This window comes from Epinephelus lanceolatus, chromosome 17 (genome assembly GCF_041903045.1).
Source record: "Epinephelus lanceolatus isolate andai-2023 chromosome 17, ASM4190304v1, whole genome shotgun sequence".
In the NCBI taxonomy this organism is placed as follows: domain Eukaryota; kingdom Metazoa; phylum Chordata; class Actinopteri; order Perciformes; family Serranidae; genus Epinephelus; species Epinephelus lanceolatus.
The window spans coordinates 1974366-2001130 of record NC_135750.1 but is presented as its reverse complement, the minus strand read 5'-3'; the positions used below and the strand labels follow the sequence as shown (position 1 = coordinate 2001130).

At 43.4% G+C, this 26765-nt stretch overlaps 1 protein-coding gene across 2 annotated transcripts; it reads right to left on the bottom strand.

The window, feature by feature from the left end:
* Positions 1–184: 184 nt before the first annotated feature.
* LOC117248194 (lysosomal cholesterol signaling protein-like) lies at positions 185–26765 on the bottom strand. Of its 2 annotated transcripts, none has more exons than XM_078160799.1 (20): positions 26639–26765; positions 23419–23640; positions 22211–22358; positions 21987–22116; positions 21705–21880; positions 20330–20482; positions 19235–19302; positions 18199–18370; positions 13115–13270; positions 12895–12978; positions 12656–12779; positions 12482–12566; positions 10810–10897; positions 10380–10608; positions 10172–10249; positions 9614–9792; positions 8889–8984; positions 8737–8801; positions 8507–8644; positions 185–5965 (listed from the first exon to the last, which is right to left on the bottom strand). In XM_078160799.1, exons 2-20 carry the CDS (start codon positions 23574–23576, stop codon positions 5917–5919), a joined length of 2376 nt encoding a protein of 791 aa, XP_078016925.1. In that variant the 5' UTR covers positions 23577–23640; positions 26639–26765; the 3' UTR covers positions 185–5916. The 2 variants fall into 2 exon arrangements, with proteins under 2 accessions (XP_078016925.1, XP_033468897.1); XM_033613006.2 differs by having other exon boundaries at positions 185–5907.

Below are 26765 nucleotides of genomic sequence, written 5' to 3'. Positions count from 1 at the left end.
TGGCACCTTGTATGGTAGCCTCGGCCACCAGTGTATGAATGTGTGTGAATGTTTGTGAATGGGTGAATGTGACTCAGAGTGTAAAAAGCGCTTTGAGTGGTTGGAAGACTAGAAAGGTGCTATACAAATGCAGGTCTATAATAGGAATGAAGCTATAATGAGCTGACAAAGAGACTCATGGGAATGTGGATGCAAACCGTTTATTAGTGACTTCCTGGTGGTCACACAGTCGTTGACCCTGACTGATTTACAGCGACACACTTTAAACAGAACATCCACAGTGACACTGATCCTGTGTTCCAACAACACACTGTCACACCTCAGGGTAAAACCTCTCTCTGTACACAAACACACATCACACAGACACTCAGATACGTTTCTGTTCATGCACACAAACACACACCTTCACATTAGAGTAGGCAGGCACTCGACTCAGTAAACACAAGGACCTGATGTGGACTGCAGGAACTTAAATGTGGTGTCAGTGGGCAGAAGATACAGAGACAGACGTATATGCACACAGACGGTCTGTGATGAGGAGGATGGATCCTGAGGAACACAGGAAGATCCTTCATATGGGCGTTCTGCTTCAGGTGAAGGGTCAGGGGTCATCCTCATACGTGCATATAACACCATCCCTGCATCTCCTGCAGCCCTGCCAACACACTGTAAACTTCATAGTGACAATATCATAAATCAGCAGCAACGTAACAGGCAGACGGTTGCTGTAGTGTGGTTGGTGCTGCTGGTCACTCAACCTGGAAACAGCTCAGTAGTGGTTAAAGATCAACAGTCCCTCCAGGATTCTGCAGGAGTTTTTGGGATAGTTGGGACGTAAACTGCCACATTCAAGGCAGCTTTTCTAAGAGGTTGTAGTGTGAGTTGTGATGTTTTTACGCCTTTTAAAAAAATGGAATTTTGGGAGCAAAGTAAATTGTAAAAATAGTTTTTTTGTAGAATTCATGAACCAGAACCACCACCCTGTGTTATATGGCTTATTACTACTTACTATACATTATTTTATCCTGTTAGACATTTGTGTCCAGATTGGTCAGAAGTAAGAAGTAATTATTGAGTTAGGGACAAAAACACAGTTTGTGAGGTCACAGTGACCTTTGACCACAAAATTTTAATCAGTTTATTCTTTAGTCCCACTGGACGTTTGTGTCAAATTTAAAGAAGTTCCCTTAAGGTGTTTTTAAGATATTGTGTTCATGAGAATGAGACAGACAATTACATTTGAGACGTTCGTGTTGCACGTCTGCATCTTCACAACCAGAAACAATCACAGGAAATGACGGTGATCAGTCAGAGTTGCAGTGATGGGTTGAATTTGCGTTAATTTTTGCAGTTGCAACATCCTGGAGGAAGTGTTTACAGTCTGGACAGACTTCATCAGAGTCAGCTGTGTAGAATAAAAGCCAGTTTAGGACTGTTTCAGTTTGTATCAAAGTGGAACAAGATAAAACAAAAATCTGAAACGGACTGATATGTTTCAGATAAAAGGCTTTGCTGAATTTTTAAATGTGTCACCGAACTATACTCGAGTTCATAAGGGGTTTCAGAATCTGAATTTTGGGAGTTTATTTGGGATCAGTCTCCAAAACAAACTTCAAGTTCATGTTCTGGGCTCAATTCTTAAATCAAACTACTGCCAGATTTGGCTGGAAACTAAGGGCAGCTGTGCTCCTCTTCCACTCTGGCTGAATGAGTGCATTTAAACAGCGGCAGCAACACGATTACACAAAGCAAAGATAATTGAACATCTTCATCTGCAGCATCATCACACGAGACGAATATCCAGTGAGTTGCATAATTTAAAAAAGGTGAAGAATGTTCTTGTTCAGTCAGTGCAAAAGGTTCAGTGCTGAGCAGACGTCTGTTCTGCTCCGAGTCATGCATTTAGTCAAACGGAGACCAGAGTGGTTCAAAGACACAACGTTCAAAATATCAAACAGTGAAGTAACAACAGGCAGACTGAAGATGACTGGACATAAAACAGAAGGAGCCGTTAGCTCTCAGTGAATAGTCCTGCAGCTCGTCAGCTGAGAGCAAACATGCCGTACCATCAGTTTACTGTCTGCTCTTATTGGCCTCTCACCACTGTCACACGTCACATACATTAAACCATATTAGAGGACGAGGGGCCGATGGGTGGGGACAGGTCCTTTAAAGTTTCCTTGTTCTTCACACAGTTAAAATGTGAAGTTCACTGGTTCACAGAAATAAAAAAGGTCACTTTTCACATCTCAGGGTGAATAAAATCAAAAACTATGATCAAAAGAAAAGAAAAGCTGAGTTGAGAGCAGTGACAGTGTGTCAACCCAAAGCATTAAAAAGGGACCTAGTCTGAGCAGAACCAGCAGGGGGCGCCTGTCTCCTCTTCCTCCTCTTAACTGTCTCCAAAAAAAAGACATTGGCTGCACCCAATGTCTTTTTTCACATTCAAAGCTTCTACTGAAGTTTTCGCTTTGAATAACTGTCCTCATAGTTTATGATGTCATCACCATAAAAAAATCAACAACCTCAAAACAAAAGAATCCTCAGTTTGAATGTAGTGATTGAAAAGAATAAATGTAGTTTATGGAGCTGTTAGATTGCTGCTTTTGAACGGCTAGATGCCAACAGATACAGACTGAAGCAGAATATTTGGTTAATTACATGCTGTGAATTTTGGAAACGGTCGCATCTATCTTGCTCACTAAATTTGGACTTTACAACACTCTGGACTGTTCGGAAATATTTGGATCACACAAGTCAGAAACAATCCTCAGCAGCCACCTCTGGGGCCAGATGCATAAACTATGTGAATGCACAAAAACCATGTGTTCGTCTTTTACAACTGGTATTTATTTTAAGCATCTGGCCCCCCGGACTCTAATTCTACTAATATTATAATAATACTAATAACACAGTCAGTGTATTAGCTTCAGTAGGTGATGGTGGAATAACAGGCAAGAGTCCCACCAGGGAAGCTCAGCATGTGCAGTGTGAACATAAGAGAGCATGATACCATTTAAAGGGATAGTGCACCCATAAATGAAAATGCAGCCATTATCTACTCACCCATATGCCGAGGGAGGCTCAGGTGAAGTTTTAGAGTCCTCACATCACTTGCAGAGATCCAAGGGGAGAGGAGGTAGCAACACAACTCCACCTAATGGAGGCTGACGGCGCCCCAGATTCAAAAGTCCATAAACGCATAATTGAAACTAGTGGTGGGTGATAAAATGATAACATATCGTCTTGCGATAAACACTTATGCGCCGTCGATAGAAAAAAAGTTCGACGTAACGTTCGATAACGTAACTGTATTCTGTCGGGGTAAAAACACAAGGAAAGACAAGCATGTTACCCTCGGAGTCGGGCTGTGCAAGGTTGGTTGCATGAACACACTCACTTGCTCCCTGGTAACCTAGCAACGGTGTCACGCAAACAGCTAACAACGTCTGGTTTGGTTGTGCCATCCTCGTGTGTGAACACAGGTACGCTTATTAGCCGCGACTTTGGCCTTGTTTTTTTGTAAAGTCGCTTACAAATATTGGTAGTCGCGGGTTGTGGTTTTTTGGGCTAGTTTCTAAAGTGGAGTTGCTTATTTGGGCTTGCTCTCTAAACGTGACCTTTCTCTGTATATCCGTCTAATAAGTTATTTAAACGCATGATAGTATGTCGGACTGCAGGATGTTTCCACAGCCCCGCCCCTCTCCTTCTACACATACACACAGGTGACGGTCAGTCAGTGAGAGTTTTCACATTTAAATTGCGCGATTAATGGAGATTCTTTCACTATTTCGTTAACAAGTGGGCGAAATATGGAAAGAATACAATAAAGAATTTTAGAAAGAGAGGATTAAAAGATTCAACTTCAAGAGGGGACGATTCAAAGGCAGAGTGCAGATTCAGATTCTGTGTGAAGTAACAGTCCCTTCAGAAAAACGCAATTATGCAATCGCATAATCAGCCAAAGTCCACATATTTATGTGGGGGCCGCATTTTTTCAAAGACGCCGCATAAATCGCCAATTTCCGCACAAAATATGCGAAATATGCGGGGCTTGCATGATTTCATAATCCCTGCATTTTCGTTGCAAAAAAGTCACATATATCTTAGCAGGAAGTTGAAATATTCCATAGCCTTCATGACATAATATATATTTTATTTATTCATTTTTACAGAAGTTGTAGCATATTCTTTTTGTAAAGCTACAGAACTTGTTTGACTCAGCAATGTTTTGTTAGATTTTATTTATTCATTTTTACATTTGTGTTTTTGGACGTTTGAATCTGGGGCGCCGTCAGCCTCCATTAGGTGGAGTTGTGTTGCTACCTCCTCTCCCCTTGGATCTCTGCAAGTGATGTGAGGACTCTAAAACTTCACCTGAGCCTCCCTCGGCATATGGGTGAGTAGATAATAGCTGAATTTTCATTTTTGGGTGCACTATCCCTTTAATGTTGTAATTTCTAATAATGACGAGCAATATTCATGTGCAACATTGTTTTACACGAGCACTACGAGCAGTCAGAAGCATTTGTAGATTTCTCTAGTACCTACGAAAAGATCGAAGCTACTAACATGTTGATGAATGTCGAAATGTTCCTACTGTCAACAGTTTACACACAAATTTGTTCTGCTCATGTTTCATAAATGAGACGCACACACTCTTGAAAGGCCAGCCCAGTGCTGAGCAGGGGACTGGACCTACTGGGAACTGTGGTGGAGGGACACACATGGAATAAGCTGCAAGCCGTAACGGACAGTGTCAACCACCCTGTCCACAACATCCTGGCTGGACAGAGGAGCAGCTGCAACATGTGGTGTTATGGTATGTAACCCTGACGGTGTAACTGAGAAAATGAAGTTCTCAATATGGTGTCTACTTAGACTGATAGTGACTTTGTTAGGTGGGCCTTTTTTTAGGGTGGCTAAAATACGTTTCACTGTCAACCCTCTGTCCACAGCAGTGTGATGCTGAGCTTCCCCAGTGGGAGTCTTGCCTGCTATTCCAAACTGGGGGCGTGCTGACCGTCATCTACTGAAGGTAACACACTGACTATATGTGAGTAACTCATACAGCCCCACTTCAAATGAATAGACATGCAAAAAGAGGCTGCACAGCATCTGAATGTTGATTTAAAGTTTAAATATCAACTTTATGAAAGAAGTTTTGAACTATCAGGTGCAGCCTTCACTGAGCCCACCCATCCCTACTTGTTTCTTCAAGGAGCTGCCAACGAAGCCTCTCAGCAGCTGGTGTCGCACATTTTCAAACCTCTGGCCATGAGCAGCCTCGGGCACCTGTTACTCAAACCTGTTCCTCCGCCTCCTCTCTCCTGTCACATGATGTGGGACCATCGCTCTGCTCTGCCTCTCTCTGCCCCCTGTGTGAAGCAGTACAGCAGTGAGGGTTCATCTCTGAAGCGGCGCTGACCTGTCAGGTGATGTAACACTCCTCCCTGCTGAAGTCTGACGCCGTACAGCTGGGCCTCTGCCCGCCCGGCGCACAGGCCTCTCTCAAGCAGCCAGTCCACCAGGTCGCTGCCCCGAAACACACTTTGGACACAGGACTGATGGAGATGGGGGGGGCTAGAGGAAAGACCGTGCTGGTGCAGGCAGCGAGGACCAGCTGGGTTGTGGTTAGACTGGAGCTGGAGGGTCTGCTCCTCTGGGATATCACAGTCAGAAACATGTGCTTGGTTTTCATTCCAAGGTCGGGATGGAGGCGAACTTCGGCCGCAGCGTTCAGCCGGATGGTGAGTTTGGTGAGTCTGGTGCAGATCATGCGGCTCGTGCTTCAGTTGCTCCTGAAGATCCTGATGCGAGTGAGGGTACCGGGGCTGATGGGAGGGGGAGCGTCTCACAGCCCCCTCCTCCTCCTCCTCCTCCTCCTCCTCCAGTCCTCCTCTGAACCTGTCATTATCAGAGGAAGGATTCACCTGTGGAGGCGCTCACACTCTCCCCTGAGCCACTGAGCAGTAGAGAAGCAAGGACAGGGGAAGACGGCAGGCAAAGGGAGGCAGGGAGGAAGAAAGGAAAGGACAAGGATTAATAAAGAAAGAAAAAGTGGGAAAGTTTTATGTGTTAACGTAAAAGAAAAGAACTCAAGACTCATAAACATCCAGAAACAAAGGCTCTCAGTTAGTAGAGTTTAGTAAAGACGACATTTCAAATTCAACCTTTAATTAATTTCAAGATTTTACATTGCTTTTAGTTAAAAAGATAAAAAATCCAGATAATTGAGCTGATTTTGTCTTTAAGATTTAGACTGTTAGTATTTTTGTGAGGCTAAAAGAAGCACTCACATCTAAAGCTTCTTGGAAATAATTATTCATAAGCATGTACTGCAAACTATGGTAAAAGGCTCCACATACAGTATAAATGTTTAATGGTTCCAGAGTCCTGCACCGGGTCAGGTACCACAGGGTGCCCCGCAACAAGCTGTGCAACATGTAAAAATGTGTTTGTAATAGGGCTGTTGATTTTTAAATACTTTCACAGCAAAAAATGATGTATGTGATTAATCTAGATTAAATAATCACAGAGCATGTAAATATTTAGATTAATTTTTTTAACTGCTTCACAGCCCGATTATATATATAAATGTACAGGTATGGGCACAGCTAGAGATGAACTACACGTGGGCAGGCAGCAGGTGAGAACATAAATTTTGTGCAGTACATGTGTAATATTCTAACATCTAAATCACTATTATCAAGCTGCAGTTGCTTTTATTTTGAAAGTCAGTGACACAAGTGTAACCTTTGACCCCGTGGTCACATTGGTCACCGACGTGGAGGACTCCAGCCATGATACTTTGCAGCCCGAGGATGAGGTGGCAGCCTACATGGAGTTCGGATCCTTTGGAGGTTTGATGGTGGTGGAAGGAGCATGCTAACATGTTTCCTAACCTGGCAGTGATTGAATGTTTTCACCATCCAGTCAAAGAGATGGAGAACCAGCTTCATGTGAGGGACTGGAGCCTGGGGGGGGGTTGATCAGGGGTGTGGCGTTGACTTAGACATAACCACAGGTAACGGGTCAGCTCTGGCACTGAGCTTAACTGGTATGGTATGGTATGGTATGGTATGGTATGGTATGGGCAGATTCGGGTTTTCAAAAAAGTTCCCGTGCAGGACTCTGAACGGCTCAACCTGAATAAGTTTGATGAAAAGGAGCAACTCTGTGGATGAAGAACTTGAGTGACTGCAGCAGGTCAACAGACAGATTAAAACATGCAAAGAGGATGCAGAGAAAAATCATCCAAAAATCAGAGGCTAACAAAATAATAATAATAAAAATAAAGCAGTGATGATGTGGAAATGAACAGAGCCAGAGGTCATCTGACGGGACGCAGCCAAACTGTTAAGATTCAAACCAGAACCAAATCAAAGCTGGAGATAACGGTCACAAGCAGTAATCTGGGGGTTAAAGCCAGCATAGACCATTAAAGGTTTAAAGCTGCAAAGGATCAAGATCTGACAGTTTACAACACCTGCATTAAAGATAACTAACAGGGTTAAAGAGGATTGAACACGCCCATCTAACAATGTGCTGAGTAGGGTTGCAGTGATATACTGGATCCAAGGTATACTGTGATATAAAAGTTGACGAGTATCGTACCCTGTACATTTGCTATCTATGATATTGAAAGACTTTCTACCCAAACTTTCAATAACAAAATGGTTTCAAGTTTCAATTATAGCAATAAAACGTTTGTTCAACCAAAAATAAATCTTCTGTTTCCATTCCTTTAAGGCTCATTCTGACTGATGATATTTAAACTACAATATTTTCTTAGACAGTACCATGAAAATCTCCCATCGTTGCAACCCTAGCGCTGAGCCACACCCCATTTTGAGTTCACTGGTCAATATGTTCAGCTTTTAATGAGCTCTGTTGATTAATGATGCTCAGATTATTTGGTAAAAATTGGACCTGCAGTTCAGGAGGAGATTTCATGTGCCAGAGAGAAGACAGAAGTATGCCACATCAGGGCCTGTGTCCACACAGTGTTTTATATTTTTTCAGTGGCAGGGCGTTGGGAAGCGCTTCATAAGAAAAAACAAGAGCTGGCGGTGCATTTTTTTTAATGATGTACTATGCGTGGCTTTTGTTTCTATATCAATATATCGATTCAGTGATCAACAATCCAGTATCATCGGTGCAAAGTGAAAACATCAATCTACATGTCCCCATCAAACAGCGGCAGGCAAAGGTCAAGCAGCCGAGAGAAAGACGATAAGGATAACGTTATTTACTCAGGAACAAATCAGCAGTGACGTCACCGGTGCCTGTCTGAAAAGTTCAGAGATTTGCAACCTAAAGCGCTCGGAGCTGCCGCACAAAAAAGGCAAAGCACTCTGAAACCAGACGCTGGGCGCGGTGCTTTTTCTCTAAGTTGCTGCACACGCCTGCTCCTCATAGAGAGCAACTGAAAAAAGACTCCAGTGCTGAGAAATAAAACACTTTGTGGACACAGGTTCTAAGACGAGCAGATCCGTACTCGTACCTGCGTGTGTGCACGATGTCCTGTACACACTGGTCTTTGTGGTAACGGACAAACTGGGTGCAGGTGAGTCTGACCTCCTCTGGTACACCTGAGGGACTCAGATCCTCACTGTCCCGTCCCTGCCACAGCCCCAGCAACCTGACAGACACAAACACTGTTCTACTCCTCTTCTCCTCATTTTATAATTTGATCTGAAGTGACTGTAGAAACCACGATGGAGTCTTCCTCACCTCTTCTTGAAGGGCATGATGATGAGGTGTCTGTCCAGACCAAAGATCCCAAAGGACAGGAAGCCCTGAGACAAAGACAAAGAGGAGTACAAGTTGGACACATGATTTCTGCACTAAATCAGCTCCTGTTTACACACCGCACCCTGGGGTACCTGTCCGTAGTTTGCCACAGCGCAGAAGAACTGTAGTTCAAGGTAAAGTCTTCCTGGATCTTTGTTGAAGAGCCACCACAGGCAGCTGGACAGGTTCTACACACAGACACAGACACACAGACAGAGACATTCACCAGTCAGACATCAGGAGATCTAACTGAATTCAAGAGGCTTTATTGGTTCGACTCAGCGTCCCTTATTAAGTCCAGTGTTTCCCTTTTATTTGTACAGGGCTGGTGGGCTGTGAAGCCAACAGGAGCCCCACCAGGCCAAAAAATATCTTCTTTTATGCCAAAAATAACCCCAAATGTCCATTTCAGTGTTTCCCCTATATTCACACTGTAGCAGCGCACCACCACGCGTCGATGACGTTTCATCATTTCATTGATGAAAACTATGACTAACATTTTCCATCAATGACCTTTTTTTCCATGACGAAAACAAAACGATGACGAACTGAAAATAGATCCTCAGAATAAAAACTGAGACAAAATCGATGTTCTGTCTGTGGTTTATTTGGTTAGTGCTGTCAGTGCAGAGGGATTCTCTCAGCACTGCTGTTTCCTGAGTCCTTATGAACTCTCCTTTATATCCTTCCTTGACCTCGTGATGGTTTCCATCAAGGTCACAGAGAGGATCAAATTTTTTGACTGCCTGTTTGCAGCCTATGTGTGACTCTGCTGGACTCCTGCTAACTTGTCATTTAATGAGTATTTAACCCTCACCGCTAACAGGCTGACAAAGAGCAGCAGACAGAGCAGGACGTGTCTGACCGTCTGTTTATCATCAGTGGTCTGAAGGCCGGGTGGAGGCAGGTTCAGCGGCTGCTCAGAGGAGGAAGAACCCTGCTGCTGCTGCTGCTGCTGCTGCTGCTGCTGGCCGTCACACAGCGCCCCACTGTGGCCTGGAGACGAAAAACAACATAACTGTTGTGCAGATATTTGCATGCTGTTTCACATCACACTTTGAAACGTCTGATATTTTCAGTTAATTTAGTTTTCTTTCCCTTTTCACTACAATAAATGTCTTAATACCCCGTTAGTCACAGTAAAGACGAGAGGACGGACACAGACAGATACATCAGGGACAGACGGCAGGTCCTAATTCAACTGCACAAAATGACATTCTTATGATGTAGAAGAAACCACGTGAATCTGCCTGTTTCATGTCCTAAATGTCAGCATCAATGTTAAACACATAGAAAATGTCCTCTGCTCTGTGCAAATTAAATGTCATAACTTAGATTCAACGGATGTAAAAAGAGTTAAATGAGTGTTTGCTACCTGTGCTGTTTGTGTGCTCCCTCTGTGTGCTGGCGATCATGTCAGGCATGGGCTGCAGAGGAGAGAAACTGTGGAGGTCTGGAAACATAACACAGACAGTACACATATTTATATGACCATCATCTGGTGAGATTAGTTATTTTTACGTCCTGGTATTTTGTTTGATCCTGGCAAATGTTGATGGGATTTCATGTGTATCAGCACAGACCTGAGTTGATGCTGCCGTCAGGTGAATTTGCCGCCTGTGACTGTTGTTGCTGTGGTTGTTGTGGATCCTCCAGGCCACCAGGGGTCCTCAGCTCATCACTGACGCCTGTCACAGCGGCTCTGCTCAGGGCCTGGTAGCCACTCTGCTCCCTGTCCCCCTGGCTGAGACCCATCAGAGATATGGCACCGAGCACCAGGCTGACGGCGAGCACCACCGCCGTGCTGATTATCTGCAGACACACACACACAACACAAGATGAAGAGACACCTTCCTTCATTTTGAGTTATAACTCTGATTTATGTACAATTCATTTTGATAAGTCTGCTTAACAGATTTAAACAGGAACTAAACAGACTGGAGCAGAGGACAGAGAGACGCCAGGAAACATACACAGAGTGAAAAACAGTAAAGCAGCAGGCGTTTTTCTGACCTGAGCTCTGCCGTAGAAGAACGCAGAGTCGATGGTGTCGGTCCGCTCTCCTGATATCAGGAGACCTCCGACCATCAGGAAGGGAACCCTACACACACACACACACACACACACACACAATGGTGTTCGAACAGTTTTTAAGTGCTTGTTAATAACTGTAATTCCACTGTAGTAATTTAACTGTGGCAAAGTCCAGTTTGTTTTAAACAGACTCTGGATGTGCTGTGAATTTCATTAACTAAAACTACAACTAAAAATATCTTCATCAACGTCCTTTTTTTCCCACAGCGAAGACGAGACAGCACCGACGTCATTAAACACAAACTGTATATCAACATGCAGTATTGTTGACAGGAGGACCCTTAGGTGTAATTTGACAAATAAAAACTACTAAAATCACTTTTTATTTTCATTGTCAAAAAGGACATAAAATAATTAAACTGATTTGTTTTTCCCAACGCAGCAGTTTTGTTTTGTGTGCTGGCCACCCCACACACGATGGGCACCATCAGGAGGAGGAAGAGGAGGAGGAGTAACTCACTGAAGTTAAAGTTGGTTCAAAATAAATACACAAATCAGAACATTCTCCATATCTGGATGTATTCCTTAAATTGATCCCATCAGACCACTGGACCAGACACTTTCTGCAAAGCTGCATCTCTAATGATTAAACCTGTGTCACCTGAGCATTTATTCAACCAATCCATCAGTCGCGTGTGAAAAAAGTTTGACTAAAATGACGAAGATATTGGTTTGACTCGACTGAAATGTTCAATAATCTGATGACTAAAAATATAACAGCTACAGTTTAAAAATGCCCACAACAGGATGAGGTGACTACCAGCTACTCTACACTACACGACTTTGATCGACTGTTAAAAGACGAGAGTGTGACAGTGACTGTGACAGACTACAACTAGATTCTTTTGAGATTATTTCCCGTCCTGCACCTGGTGGAAAACATTACACCAAACTCCCTTTAAGAAATACCACATTTTAACAGTTCCTCACATGTCTGCAAAAACACATAACTAGAAACATGAGATAAAAGGCCGACATTCATATAATAAAAACTAAGAAGAACATTTGACACAAGACTAAAAGTCCATTCTCACTGAGGGTGAATATCCGCGCGGATTATTCTTGCAGAAAAATATAAAAGCTGATTTCATTGGTTCTTATGGAAGTTTGCACACCAGGGCGGAACTTTCGTGCGGTGAAAAAAGTTTCCGCCCAGACTTTGACCCCCGCGGAATTTGCGGCGGAACTACACAGCTGGGCCAATTAAATTGTTTGTTACGGTGACGTCGCACAGACCCAGGAGAGTCCGAAATCCAGTCAGGCAGGACAGTATGGGAGAAAGGTTGTTAAACATTAGCTTGCTAGCTAGCCAGCTATTGCTAGCTAAGTTAACGTAAATGACAATAATGTTATCGTCGCTGCTGCTGCTCCTGCTCTCGTCCATGTTCGCCCACACCCGTTCACACTGCGCGGACTTGGATCACAACAACGCGAAATTCCGCACTGCGTCTGTAATGCGTCTGTGTGTATGGTTTTAATGCAGAAAAGCGCTGCACAAATATTCCAGCAGTGAGAATGAACCTTAAGACAAAAGAACCTGACAGAATGAACACTATGTTGAATGCAGTGATGTGGTGTAACGCTGACCTACCCCCAGCCCAAAATCATGAATACTCCCGGTCGGAGTCTCAGCAGATCGTCTCTGTTAGTGAGCGCCAGACACAGCGGGATTAAACCTGATAACACAACAAAGCTAACATGAAAGCACAGTTCATTTTATTATTTAGAAAAACACAGTCTAATGAACATACATGCACACTCTTACCCGTCCAGATGTAGGTGCTGTACAGAGACCCGTAGAGCAGAGTGAAGGTGAGGATCTTTCCCACCAGATTATCCTCTTGTTTCACCAGGAAGTTCCACAGGATCATACTGACACACACCAGGAACTAGAGCCGAGCAGAGAACAGGAACGTGAAGATGACACAGACACAAACACAAAATGACCTCCGAACATCACCGGTGAAGCACACGCTCCATCTGCAGCTGTGACTGGAGACTGACCTGAGCCAGGAAAAGGTTTAAGGCAAACAGGTGAGGAAGTCTGTTAAACTTCCTGCTGAGCAACATCACCACGATGGTCCACACCTGGGAGACGACACGGGCACACGATCAACCCAAAGTCAGGAACAGCTTTGTGTCATAAAATTGAGTCTAACAAAGTTTGACAAACAGTTTTTATTCTTCATCGTTTTCTCCAAGATAAACCTGCAGACACACTCACCAGCGCCACGAGGCTGACAATGCTGATGTTGAAGCTCACGTTTTCGAGCTCTGTCACCAGCGGGGTCGGGTCCATCAGAGGGATTGTTAACAACCAGGCCGACACGTACATGATGGGTGCAGACAGAAACGTACTGATCACCATCCCTGATGTCACCTGAAGAGAGGACAGAGAGAAAGACACTTTAAAACACTAAGTGAGAGTGTAACAAGTAATCTGGATACAAGGCTTCAGGTTTCTTAATTTACTGGGCGCAGACTTGGATCATGAAAACTGTCTTAGGAGGATTGGAAATTTATTTAAAATGGAGATAATCAGCTTCAGAGGTTTTAAACTTACTTTGGCGCTTTATTATCAACAAAGCAACATATTTTCTTCTCTTCCACTTTTGTCCTGATGAAACTGGTAACATAATAATAACAACTCAAGTTCTAACTATAAATTGTGAAATGCAGCTGATACAGTAAGGTTTAAATCTGCCTTGCCACACGTACATAGGAGCACATGTGCTCCTAAGTTGAAAAAGTAAGGAGCGCACAAAGAACTTTAGGAGCACAATGTAAATTAATCAAATAATGTGTTTTCCGTAATAAACGTTATGCAAATAGACATTTACAAGCAAAATTATTTAATGAATTTGTATACAAAATGTACAGAAAGGTAAAATCATCAAGTTTTGAAAAAGTATTGCAATTTAATTTTGTCTTTAATGTTATTATCTTATATATATTATCTTTGCAATATGATTATCTTATATAATGTTATTACTATCCTAAAACATTCTCCAGGTCCTCTGAAACTCTGCAGGACTTATTTCCACCCTGCCCAGCAGCGGTACCGTGGTGAACGGTCCCTAACTGCAGGGAGAACGGAGCAGGCTTCGCCGGAGGTCCGCCGCTTTTCCCGGTCCCTCTTTTCCGCCACACTTTGACTTATTCCCACCCAGGTGACAGCCTGGCTGTGGAGAACGGTCCCTAACTGCAGGGAGAACGGAGCAGGCTTCGCCGGAGGTCCGCCACTTAATCCGGTCCATCTCCCCATTTCCACCCTGCCGACAGTGGGACTTATATTCATTGTGCCAACAGTGGCTTGGAAAACTGCCCATAACCGTGTCACACGGGGAAGAGAGAAGAGGGAAGAGGGAAGGCGGCTGGAGTTCCTCCAACATTTGCGGTTAGATTATCATATTTTTTTATTGACAAAAATATAGGCTGCTTCGGCTGATTTTTTCATGCGCACATGTGCCCCTAAATATTTTTTACAGTTCGCACACACCTATTTTTAGTCGCAAATGCAAGTGAAACGCTCGCACTGTCGAGCCCTGCCAAGGTAAGTATGATTTTGTTTCCTTTAGGATTCAGCTTGAATCATTAACAGGTAAGTATTTATCATTAGGAATTAACAGTGTAAATGTTGGGACAGCACACTGACAGAAGACACTTTAGTGTGAAAAATTCAGTTTTTCAACATTTCAGTAAAAAGAATGAAACTAAAAATCCTGGAGGAACTGATCAAAAATTCATAACTTTCCCAGGGGGAGGGCGGCATGACATATTCTGGTCATAGGAGGAAGTTAAAGGACTCTTTTAGGCAAACTAGTGGTATATGACACAAACATTTGAATAAAAACAAAAAAGCAAAAAAATGGAGAAATAGATGATTTTTTTTTTATCACGTGACACATATGGTCCTTAAAAAAATTTGTGGTCATAATGAATATTTCTGAAGTTATTTTCTGAGCAGGGCACAAAGGTTAAATCATTTACAATATCTTGGGCGGAGCTAAGCCCAGGACACAGCGATGGTGCCGTGTGAAAATAGTGTCAGGGCTGAATGTGTTTAGGGGGAAACATTTGCACAAAGAGAGGTGAACACTGTTGTTAAAATGTCTCCAGTAAAGAACATTATGTCAACTCTGTGATTCAACTCTTACTGGTAAAAGGACACACATCATCTGATACTCAGAGACCTGGAGGTGAAATGTGACTATACTTCAGCTCTGGAGGAGCGAGTAAACCCCGGCTGTATGTGGCTCTAGCAGGACATTATAACGATGATGTCACAGAAGCTCGTGTGAAGCTCGTCATTGTCACTGGAGCTGCTGCTTCCAGAGCTGAAAGATGTGGCCGTCAACTCTGACTGTGAGAAAATGGATCAACATGGGGCCTGAGAGTCCTGCAAGACGTAGTCTGGGCTCTTCTGAGCTGCGTTCACAAGTTGTTTTATTGGTTTTAGATCTTAGCTATAGTGGTCATTTAAAAGAACACAGCAGGTATGCCTTAGAGCATGATAGAAATCTATAGGGCCAATGAAGATGAGTTTACATATCACCTTGGGTTCGTCCTTCACCTTCTCAAAATGATCCCACACTTTGGATTTCCTGCCCGACATGTTATTAACTAGCCTGTGGAATAACCGCAGGTACCAGCCCTGGAGATTAACCTGACTCCTGTCTGACTGCTGAGCGTGGACACTTCCTGTGTCTGTCCTTTCAAAGTAAACTCACACATGCTCCAGTCAGATAGGTTTGGATTGATTGATTGATTGATTTCTGCAACTAAGCGACCAATGAAATCTTGCCGACTAATGAGCTTTCTGGTCGACTAATCTTTGATCGATTATGAGGGGACAGCCCTACAAATCTTCATCAAAACTTTGCCATTTTCAGTTTATTTCCCACAGCGAGGGGGATTTTGAAACCAGTAACCGACAAATCACAGAAACTGGAGAATGCCAGCCTCAATAGCCGGCTGATGGCAGGTTTATAGCCACAGTCTACATCCAGAGAGTCCGATGAGGTTTATGTTAGAACAGTTATTAGCCACAGAGATACAGTCAGGTCCATAATTATTTGGACAATGATACAGTTGTCATCATTTTGGCTCTGTACACCACCACAATGGGTTTTAAATGAAACAATGAATACCTGCTTAAAGTGCAGACTCTCAGCTTTCATTTAAGGCTTTTTTCAAAAATGTAGTATGAACCGTGTAGGAATGACAACCATTTCTTCACACAGTCCCCCGACTTTAAGGGCTCATAAGTATTTGGACAAACTAATATAATCATCAATTAAACAGTCAGTTTTAATACTTGGTTGCAAATCCTTTACAGTCAATGACTGCCTGAAGTGTTGGACACATAGGCATCATCAGATGCTGGGTTTCTTCCCTGGTGATGCTCTGCCAGCCCTTTACTGCAGCCGTCTGCACTTCCTGCTTGTGTTTTGGGTGTTTTGCCCTCAGTTTTGGCTTCAGCAAGAGAAACGCATGCTCAATTGGATTCAGGTCAGATGATATGACTTGGCCATTGCAGAACATTCCACTTCTTTGCCTTAAAAATGTCTTTGGTTGCTTTTGCAGTATGCTTCAGGTCATTGTCCAACTGCACTGTGAAGCATCGTCCAATGAGTTTTGAAGCATTTGGTTGAATCTGAGCAGATAATGTAGCCCCAAACACTTCAGCTTTCATCCTGCTGCTCTTGTAAGCAAGAGAAGACTTCACTAGAATAAATACAGAGGGTTTATCACAAGATGCAAACCATTGGTTAGCCTTAAAAATGGAAGGCCAGATTAGAGTTTGTCAAAAACCATCTAAAAAGCCTGTACAGTTGTGGAACAGCATACTATGGACAGATAAAACAAAGATCAACTACCAGAATGATGGGAAGACAAGAGAAGGAAGAAGGGAAGGAACTGCTCATGATCCAAAGCACACCACCTCATCAGTGAAGCATGGTGGAGGTACTGTTATGTCATGGCCATGTATGGCTGCCAGTGGAACTGGTTCTCTTGTATTTATTGATGATGTGACTGCTGACAAGAGCAGCAGGATGAAAGCTGAAGTGTTTGGGGCACCATTATCTGCTCAGATTCAACCAAATGCTTCAAAACTCATTGGACAATGCTTCACAGTGCAGATGGACACTGACCTGAAGCATACTGCAAAAGCCACCAAAGACATTTTTAAGGCAAAGAAGTGGAATGTTGTGCAATGGCCAAGTCATATCATCTGACCTGAATCCAAATGAGCATGCGTTTCTCTTGCTGAAGCCAAAACTGAGGGCAAAACACCCAAAACACAAGCAGGAAGTGCAGACGGCTGCAGTAAATGGCTGAGAAGAAACCCAGCATCTGATGATGTCTATGTGTCCAACACTTCAGGCAGTCATTGACTGTAAAGGATTTGCAACCAAGTATTAAAACTGACTGTTTAATTGATGATTATGTTAGTTTGTCCAAATACTTATGAGCCCTTAAAGTCGGGGGACTGTGTGAAGAAATGGTTGTAATTCCTACACGGTTCATACTACATTTTTGAAAAAAGCCTTAAATGAAAGCTGAGAGTCTGCACTTTAAGCAGGTATTCATTGTTTCATTTAAAACCCATTGTGGTGGTGTACAGAGCCAAAATGATGACAACTGTATCATTGTCCAAATAATTATGGACCTGACTGTATCTCATGGTTCTACTACACAGTCCAGACTTTCTCAAACTTTTCCACCTCGCTCCAAATCACCACACACTTTAGAAACAAAGGGGTTCTGATGTCCATGTTAACAGTGCTTCTTTTCCTCGTTGGAAAAATGACATAAAATCGTATTAATTTATTAAAGCATGGACCTGAAGAAGAGGAATGAAGCAGGGCGGTGTCATGGTGTGGAGGATGAATACTGAGTGTTGTAGATACAGTTGAAACAGTTAAATGGCAGATTACCAGCACGACATTGGAATTTTCTTGGCTTCTGTGTGTGTGTGTGTGTGTGTGTGTGTGTGTGTGTGTGTGTGTGTGTGATCCTCTTATCGCCTGGTCTTGCCATGTGACCCGACCAGGAGAAAGGCATTTGCCTTGTAATTTTGACACACCATGATGATGCCTTGTTTTAAAGTCAAAACTCTTCCAGCCTTCAACGTTAGAACAAAGTGCTGAACGAGGGGTTTTTACTCTTTTTATCTCTCAGTAATGTTTCTCACAGAGTGCCTGAACTTTCCTGACATGTCTATTGTCTTATTATATTGTTTCAAATATTGTTTTGTAGCTTCAGTCCTGTTCAAGGCAGGATTACTACATCGACGGTACTCACCACCTCCAGCTCGACGTTGTAGTGTGCGGCGTAGATAGCCACACTGGGAGCAGTCGGGAAGACGCCGTACAGGAAGGCAAAGTTAGACAGACTGGTGTGGTTGGCACTCGTGCTGTTCACACCTACATCCAGAATATCCACCATGTCTTTGCAGACCAGCGGCATCACCAGGCTGCAGAGAGAGGATGTAGAGCGGGACATAAAACTTCAAACACCAGTCCTGGTTCATGGAGATCAGTCAGAGGTGTAAGGAAACAGCCCCACTGAATACTTCCTCTGTGAAGCTTATAATGTCCTGTTTTTGTTGACCATATATGTCAGAGAGGAGATATGTGCACCTGCAGTGTGACCCACCCACTGAGTGTAAATATAAATGCTAATGATGTATGCCTGTGAGTTCATGCTCTTTTCAAATTAAAGCAGAGGGGAAAAAAGACCAAGTGATGGAGTCATCAGACACTGCACTAGTATTTTACAGATGACCTGTCTAAGAGCAGGGACGCAACATCCACTCTTCTCTCAGCACCGTCCCACGAGGAAGAGCTGATCCATGTCTTCAATCCTTCCTCTGAATGCTGAGCTTCTTTTTTATCTGGAAGAATCCAGTCCAGAAACTTTTCTTGGAGGCTTCTTATGATTTTCCGCCACACTCCCAGCTGCTGCTCCTTTGCTATCCTCCCTCCCCTCTACCCTCTACCTCTGGCTAGCTGACTCGGTGTAACTATACGAGGAAGTCGCCACAGACACCCAACACCTGAGAAATACAGAGAGCTTTCTCTGTTGGCGACTGGCTTTATCAGCAATGTATGAACTTGTCTGGCGAGAGCCTGAATGTAACAGATGTTTATTTCTGTGTAACATTAAATTAAATTAAATGTCTGTGTAAAACGCTTTAAAATTTGTGGTCATTCTGTACCTAAATATAGTGAAAACACTTTGAAAGAAACAGTAATACAGAACACAATGCCACCACCACATTATATCTCACACACACACACACACACACACACACACCATCCATCCTGGTCCTGCTTACAGTTTGGCTGTGATGAGGAGAATCAGGGCGACTCCAGTGTCTCTGGTTAGTTTTCGGAGCTGGCCGACCTGAAACAGAAACAGAGAGATGACTGAACTCTGAAGACATCCTCCATGTTTACACACGTTTCAAACAGTGACAAGATAAGTGCAGCAAATTAAATCTGATTCACCTCAAGGTGCGGTAAGGCCTCGTCCACACGTACACAGGTGTAGCTTTTTATACACGTTCTGGCCTTTCATCCACACACAAACTCAAACATGAACCTTTTGAAAAAATCCTTGCAGGGTGAAGATGTTCAGAAACTTTTCAGTGTCGACATGTAGACAGGGACTGACAGCTCATGCAATCAGAGTGTGCCCCGTTATCTCCTTTGTGAGGCGTCCCAGGTGAGGTGACGTTTCGTACAAAGGCAGATGTGACCAAAACAGAGCTGGTTCTTACATCGCTAACAGGCGTTTTTACGTGTCTACACATAAATGTAGAGTTTGGCTAAAACATGCTGGCGCCGCCACAGCCAGCACACACTGGACGCGTCACGCTGCAGCTCATCAACAGACGACCACACACAGTTATTGTTAGTGTCAGATCTGCATTTCCTCCTCCTCTGCGTTAGCTTCAAATCATGTGTGGAGAGCCACTGATTAATTTAATGTCTCACCTGAAGAGCCGATCTGACTCATCACACAATATCTTTTTGGCTTTTTGTCTTTATAATGACGGGACTGTGGGTCGTTTAGCTCAGGATATTTCTTGATCTCAACGAGTCTCTGAGTGAATGAGTGTTTTGGCCCTTAGTCTTCGTCTATATTGAGGAACAGAAGAATCAGAATGAGCAACAGAGGTCACTGCTCCATGCAGACTTCCAGTAATAATGTTTTTTAAGGCTTCTGATGGGACAACATCTTTTTCTTTTTGTGACTGGGGTCTATCGCCGCCCCTTGGTTTGGCATGCATGACAACACCTATGTTGTGTTTTTGTGTTTTCATTCAAGATTTTGCATGTGTGGACAGAATTTTTTTTTTTTTTTTTTTTGAGAACAAATCAAGTGTAGAGTTGAAACAAGACTTTACAAGAGGCTGAACAAACAGTACCATAGTGAGGCCGAGGTAAAACAAGGCCGCCCCTCCAAAGGAGTTCGCCAAGCCGTCTATGAACTCTGACAGCACAGCAGGGATCCGCTGGCCGAGCGCAAAGTGGGAGACGATTCCTACGATGACCATGAATACGATTGGGTTCTTCAACACCTGCAGAGGGGAGAGATAGAGGGTTAGATAACATCACTTTAACAGCCAGAGAGTGAGATCTTAAAGTGTAACTTGTAAAACTAAAGTCACGTTTTGACCCAGAATTTGCAGGACTACTTTTCAAGAAACCAAAAAGCTCCTGCAAATTATCATCTGTGTCTTACGACCAGTGAAGATTTGGCAAATTACTACGCAGGCGTATGACAAAGCAACATGACTGGACGAGGACAGAGGGGTGAACACAGTCTGCAGCCTGCAAATCAGTTTGCGCCTGTTTCACGTTAAAAAAAAAAAAAAAAACGCACTGAAAAACAAAGTCAACTTCAGGTTCTGTCTCACGTGATGACATTCAGTGCTGCAGAGTTGCTGCAAGTTGGATGTCATGAATAAAATGCAGAGGAGGAAAATGAAACGAATCCCTCCACAGTTAATCATCTGCTGAGTGTTTGATGGTTATATGTTGGTGCTGTAGAATGTAACTGCTCTGAAACAAGAAGATAATCATGTTTCATTTCTTTCAGTCACCGACTGTCTCACAGCACCACAGTGGTGTCTCTGTCAGCTCGTGATCTTCCCGTCTTTTTAAATGAGTCAGAAAGACGACAGCAAAGCCAAACTTTACTTGTAATGTTACCAAACAAACAGAAATGTTGTCCCCTACTAAAACTGACCTAAGTTGATTCTGGGGTACATTCTTTTTTATGGATGAAGCGGTACAGGAGTTTAAGCAGCAGCACTTTGTGTGTTTGACCAATCAGCGACAGCCATCCCTGCAATCTACCTCGAAAGTTCCTGTACTTTTAGAAAGTACAACCCCTCTCATTTGGGACTGTAACGTTGACAGGAAGTGACCACGATGAGACGGTGTATCAGACCGTGAGGACAGAAACAGAGGGCTCGGTGGGGACGGAGCACCTGCTGCAGCAAGCCAACACGCTGTCTGTGGTCATTTTGACTTGATCAGCTGACTTCACTACCAGCTGATTGGCTGTTGAAACAGGTGACGTGCTTTAAAACCAGCCACTGGCCATTTGATCAGCTGAGTGTCAGGTGACACCATCAGCCGGCTTGAGTCCAGCTCAGACCGGCCAGTTCACACCGCTTCGAAAACGGTTTAGTCTTGTCGCCAATCTTTGGTCTGAACTGAACTTCAGGGTGTAACAGTGTGTTGCACCTGCTGCTGTTTGTTATTCACCCTAAAACACCTGGATATACACAATACCTGTAGGACTACGACTCCCAGGATGCCAAGAGTGCTGTGTGAATGGCTGGCCTGCCTCCACCTCTGCACCTCACAAAGAGCGAAGCCGATGGGATTGAGGAGCATGAGGGAGACCGGGGCGACTAGATAGATGTACTGGAGGTACTCTGGATACGTGCTCCGGTACAAAGCATCAACTACAGACACACAGAGAGGGAGAGGAAGAGGAGGATGTTTTCTCTTTGTGTCTTAAATACAGTATTTGTCTTCACTGATAGATCGGCGTCAGTGTGTCTGCCTCACCTATGGGGTATCCCAAGGCGAAGTCATTGCTCTGCGTAGCGAAGATGGCGTACAGGCCAGCTTTGCTGTATCTGCTCTCTGGACTGGCCACCATCAGGGTCAGCACACACACCAGCACAAACACGGTCACCTACACACAGGAGGGGAGCAGTTTTTAACCACCATGCTATAAAATAAAAGAAGTTCATACACATAGTGTAACACACAGCTGCACAGACACCAACCTTAGCGACCAGGACGCTCCAGAGAAACGCCCAGATGACGTCTCCAAAGTCCAGCAGCACCATGTTTTTAAAGAGCAGCGCCGGAAGAGCAAACTTAGAGACAAAGTTCCCCAAACCCTTCGCCTGGCTCTCTGTGATGATATCTGCCCTGTTGGGTGGAACGGAAGAAACAGCCACAAGAAAACATAAGTCACAGCTCACGCATCACTTCTTTATTTTTATCCACTATCTTAAAATATTCCTGCACACAGCTCGGGATGCAACAGTTTCAGATTTTGATGTCATGAAGTATTAGGTTAGTGTTGTTCCGCCTGCAGTCTGATGATTAGGCTGGAAATTGTCTACATTTATTTAATTTTCCTCGCCGTGTAACCATTGTTCACATGAAAATATCGGACCATTACGTCCCTCTGTGAGAGTGAGAACAGAATCAGTCAGTGTAGCCAAGTCTTTACGGTTTCAAACCCGTGACGTTTTAAAACCCTGTTAGCGGTGAAATTGGTTGATCACAGCATGGCTACATTAAGCAGAACATTAACATGGTGGCTGCGTTCCTGTAAAACTGAACAAGAAAGTCATCTATATTTAAAGCCCCTGATCCACTGAACAAAAAACAAACAAACACTAACACACACTAACATCTGGCTTCTGTATTTAATGGGAAGGTTACCATCTGCATTCACTATGGGGACAAATGACTCTGCAGTAGTCACATGTATATATCAGCTCCGGCTATGATCGGCTTCGACCAGCAGTGATGGAAATATGACACCCTGATGGACGCGCCACTTTAGCCCTTAAGCCGGCACGATGTAATGACAGCCGCCACTAAATTCTGTCCATCTCTGTACAAGCAGCAGTTGAACATGATCCAAAATTAAGTCGGCACTGAGATTGAGAGAGTGTCCAAAAGCGTCTAAAAAGAAGTTACCACTGGAACACTTCCACTGGCCTCCATGATGCTTTCTATCTACAAACCTGTTTCCGGCCTGTGCAAAGCTGTGGTTTACTGACAACAGGAAATCAGTCACAACAACAAACCTGCATACATGAGTTAATTTAGCTGAACAAAGGGTACAACGCTGATGTTCATTATCTGCTCTATGAGTAAAGCAGTTTAGGGGGTCAACTGAAGCTTCACTAAAGATTTTCCAGCAAAAAAAACAAATGACAAAAACAAGCTTGTACCTGTTGTTGCACACACTCACCTGCCGGCTATGTAGCCACACAGTATGATGCCAAAGCACTCGAGGAGAGCCGGGAAAAGCTTGTCGATGGACATGTGGGGCCCCACAGCAGAGCCCGCCAGGGTGTTGTGGGATATGTTCTTCCCGTGGATCAGCACGTAGCTGTTGGCGGTCTCCATGGTGATGATGGGATGGCGGGGAGGGGTCAGAGTGGTCAGGTGATGGCTGCGGAGTATCAGCGCGCTGAAAGAAAGGCAAGGATGGTAAAACATCAGGGAGTTAGTGACCGTTTCAGCGACCACCAGTCTGTTTGAGCACTTGGAGCACTATCATGTTTCCAAATATGAACACTGCACGGTCTTTAATAGCTGAGCATATTAACAGTACAAACCTTGACAGTGAAATATGAGGGCAAAACATGAAAACAAAATAATCGTTAATAAATGGAGGGAAAATGTTTAATTAATTGTGATGTTGATTTGAGGTCATATCACCCAGCCCTACATCTGCCTGAACATTTTAGGGGTCGACAGATAATCCGCCGGGCCGATATTATGAATTTTTAGGGTTATCGGTGAGTTTTTCCACCAATATGCCGATATACAGTTTTGTTTTGCTGAGCTGCCCCTGGTGTGCTTCTCACTGCCTGCACGTACCACTCTAGGCTCTTAAAAGCAAACTCAAGACCTACTTTTTTAGCCTGGCTTTTAATTGAGATCTCCTTCATTTTATTTTATTTTATTTATTGTTTTTCATTTTATTTTTTAAATTTTGTATTTATGATTATTGTGTATTTATTTATTTATTTATTTATTTATTTTTATAATCTGTTTTTATTCAGCTGGCATATTCTTCAACTTCATTACTTATTTATTTATTTTAAACTTATTTTGCTATTTATTGAAAGTTCTAAAATTTAACTCTTTATTCTGAGTTTTTATCCTGCCTCTGGTGTTTCTTTGTCAGTGTTTATTTTTTTTAATTCTGTATCAGCTATGATTTTTACAGCAGACATACATCGGTTGTAAATATCGGCTATCAGTATCTCTGTTTCATAATAATCCTTATCAGCACCTGCTCTGAAAAAATCGGTCGATCCCTCCTACACACTACTTACTGGGAAATAAATAAATAAAAATAAGTGGCAGGTTAATTACACGGGAAGGTCAGGTCAGGGCAAGCTGGAAATCCATCGGTAAAAAAACCCAAAAAACCTTCCTTTACCTCTGGAGGCACAGCCCGGAGTTTTTCGACTAATGGAAGTGCAGGAGCCTCGGTGATCGCTCATGCCCTTCACTTCCGGCGGTGCCCCCAGGGAATCGCCGTGTTGTTTACAAATACTTCGGGGAGAAAACCAGCAGAGTTTAGCTATATATCACATTTTTCACATCACTATATCACCGTGTAGACTGATCTGATGTTTGTTAAGTTATAAACACAATGATTGAACAAACATTACTATTTCTGTGTGCACGATTTGTAATTAATAACATGGTTATCGTAGATTAGCTGGGCTAACCGTTAGCTGTTAATGTTAGCCGTTAGCGGTGTCTGTAATAACTATAGACTGTATAAAAATAAGGTAATAACTCATTAAACGGTCCGTGAATAAAATATTTTTTTCCAGCGGATATCTTAGTTACAACATGATTGAGCTAGCAAAGCAGTTTTGTGTTGCTATGTGTAGTATTTATTAAGTTTTGGGAAATCACGATGTCTCATGTCAACTCATTTAAATCAGGGCTTAAAACATTACTATTTACTGCAGCTTACCAGTGAACTAGATATGTAACTTATTGTTAGGATAATCTGTAGCTATTGTTTTTATATTTGTCTGCTGTTGCTTTTGCTTTATGTTTGCTTTTTAAATGCATTTTCTGCACTGTTTTTCTTGCTTTTAGCTTTTGTTTTTAATGATCTATTGTTCCTTTAATGTTTTATCTTAACGTATTTCCCTTGTAAAGCACACTGAATTGCCTTGTGTATGAATGGTGCTATATAAATAAAATTGCCTTGCCTTGCCTAGAAAGCATCAGTGGCTGCAGCTGACAGGGCCAGCTAAGTTAGCTAAGCTAACATCAGGACGTCATCTGTTAAAAGCCTCCCGTTGTCGGATACGACATGAAACTACTCCAGTTAGCTCAATCATGTTGTAACTAAGACATCCGCTGGAAAATATATCTTTTTCACGTTGACGAGACGGCGTTTTGGGCGGAGCGGTCGCTATGGACGCGGAGCTTGCTGTTTCTGTAGGTACACATTTCCTGGGGACACCGGCACGTCCCGGCCACGCCCCCTCCATTGTGATTGGCTAAAGCGCAGCATGTTCAAACTCAAAGCCCCCCCCCCCCCCCGTAGTCGTCTTCCACACAGGGCTGCCGACAGATTCTACAATCTGCAGAATCTGTCTTGAGAAATTAGGGAGGTGAGGTGATGGGAGGTTGCCTGGCAACAATAACAAGGCACATCAGATGTTTTTTTTTTTTTCTTTTACTATTGGCATTTAATTTTAACGGCTCATGTTTTGCAGCCTGCAAAATGTTTTCTGTGTGATCGGGGCTGAAGCAGCCAACCTGCGACGTGCAGTACAGTATTTAAGAAACACTGATTTGTGACATACATCTGTTCTATTGAGTCTTCCTCTGGTTTATATCAGCTGATGTGTTTGTTTTGGGGAGGACGAGACCTCTGAGGATGATGCAGCTCCCTGTATGAACCTCCTGGACACCGGAGGACTTCTAACCAGGAGAAGTTTCAGCTGGTGGTGACGTCCAGTCCTCACCACAAGAAGCCACTAAAATCTGACACACTGACTCTGATAGTATGTCTTCACAGGAGGGAACCAAAATCAGACTGATTATTTTCATATCATAGATGAAGGAGGAGCTGTTGATATCTGAGGGTGCCCAGAGCCCCTGTGTAGTTCCGCCCCTGCGCATGAACATACCGTTAGCTGAGTTAGCGCGGTCAGGTGAGCACCATTCACTCAGTGACAGGAGCTTTATACTGTGTGACGACACTACAGGTAATATAACTGCATATAACGTGCCGTTAAAGACAATAAGAAGCTAACGGTCAGCAGGCAGTGACAGCACCATTGTCACTGCCTGCTGACCGTTAGCTTTGACAGTTAGCTAGGTGCATGCTAAAAACATCAGGACACACGCAAACCGCAGGGTGACGTACACATCTGGCACTGATATAAGACGGGAAGTGACGTGTGTACAAACGGTGAGCTCACCTGTGTCAGTTACAGGACCATCTCTGCTCGGTGATGAGCGACATTCAGCTGCTCTGTGTTTGAACAGCCCGTGTTTTCGCTGTTTGGGCGGAGAAGCTCTGTGTGCTGAATCTGACAGCTGCCCACT

Bases quoted from the DNA above. Each gene is read 5' to 3' on its own strand.
- LOC117248194 (XM_033613006.2), bottom strand. From the start codon at position 23,576: ATGGAGACCGCCAACAGCTACGTGCTGATCCACGGGAAGAACATATCC. The intron at 22,117-22,210 runs GTTGGTGTCTGT...TCCTGTGTGTAG, and splicing joins GGAGCGTCCTGGTCGCTAAG to GTGACCGTGTTTGTGCTGGT. The intron at 13,271-18,198 runs GTGAGTACCGTC...TCCTCTCTTCAG, and splicing joins ACAACGTCGAGCTGGAGGTG to GTGACATCAGGGATGGTGAT.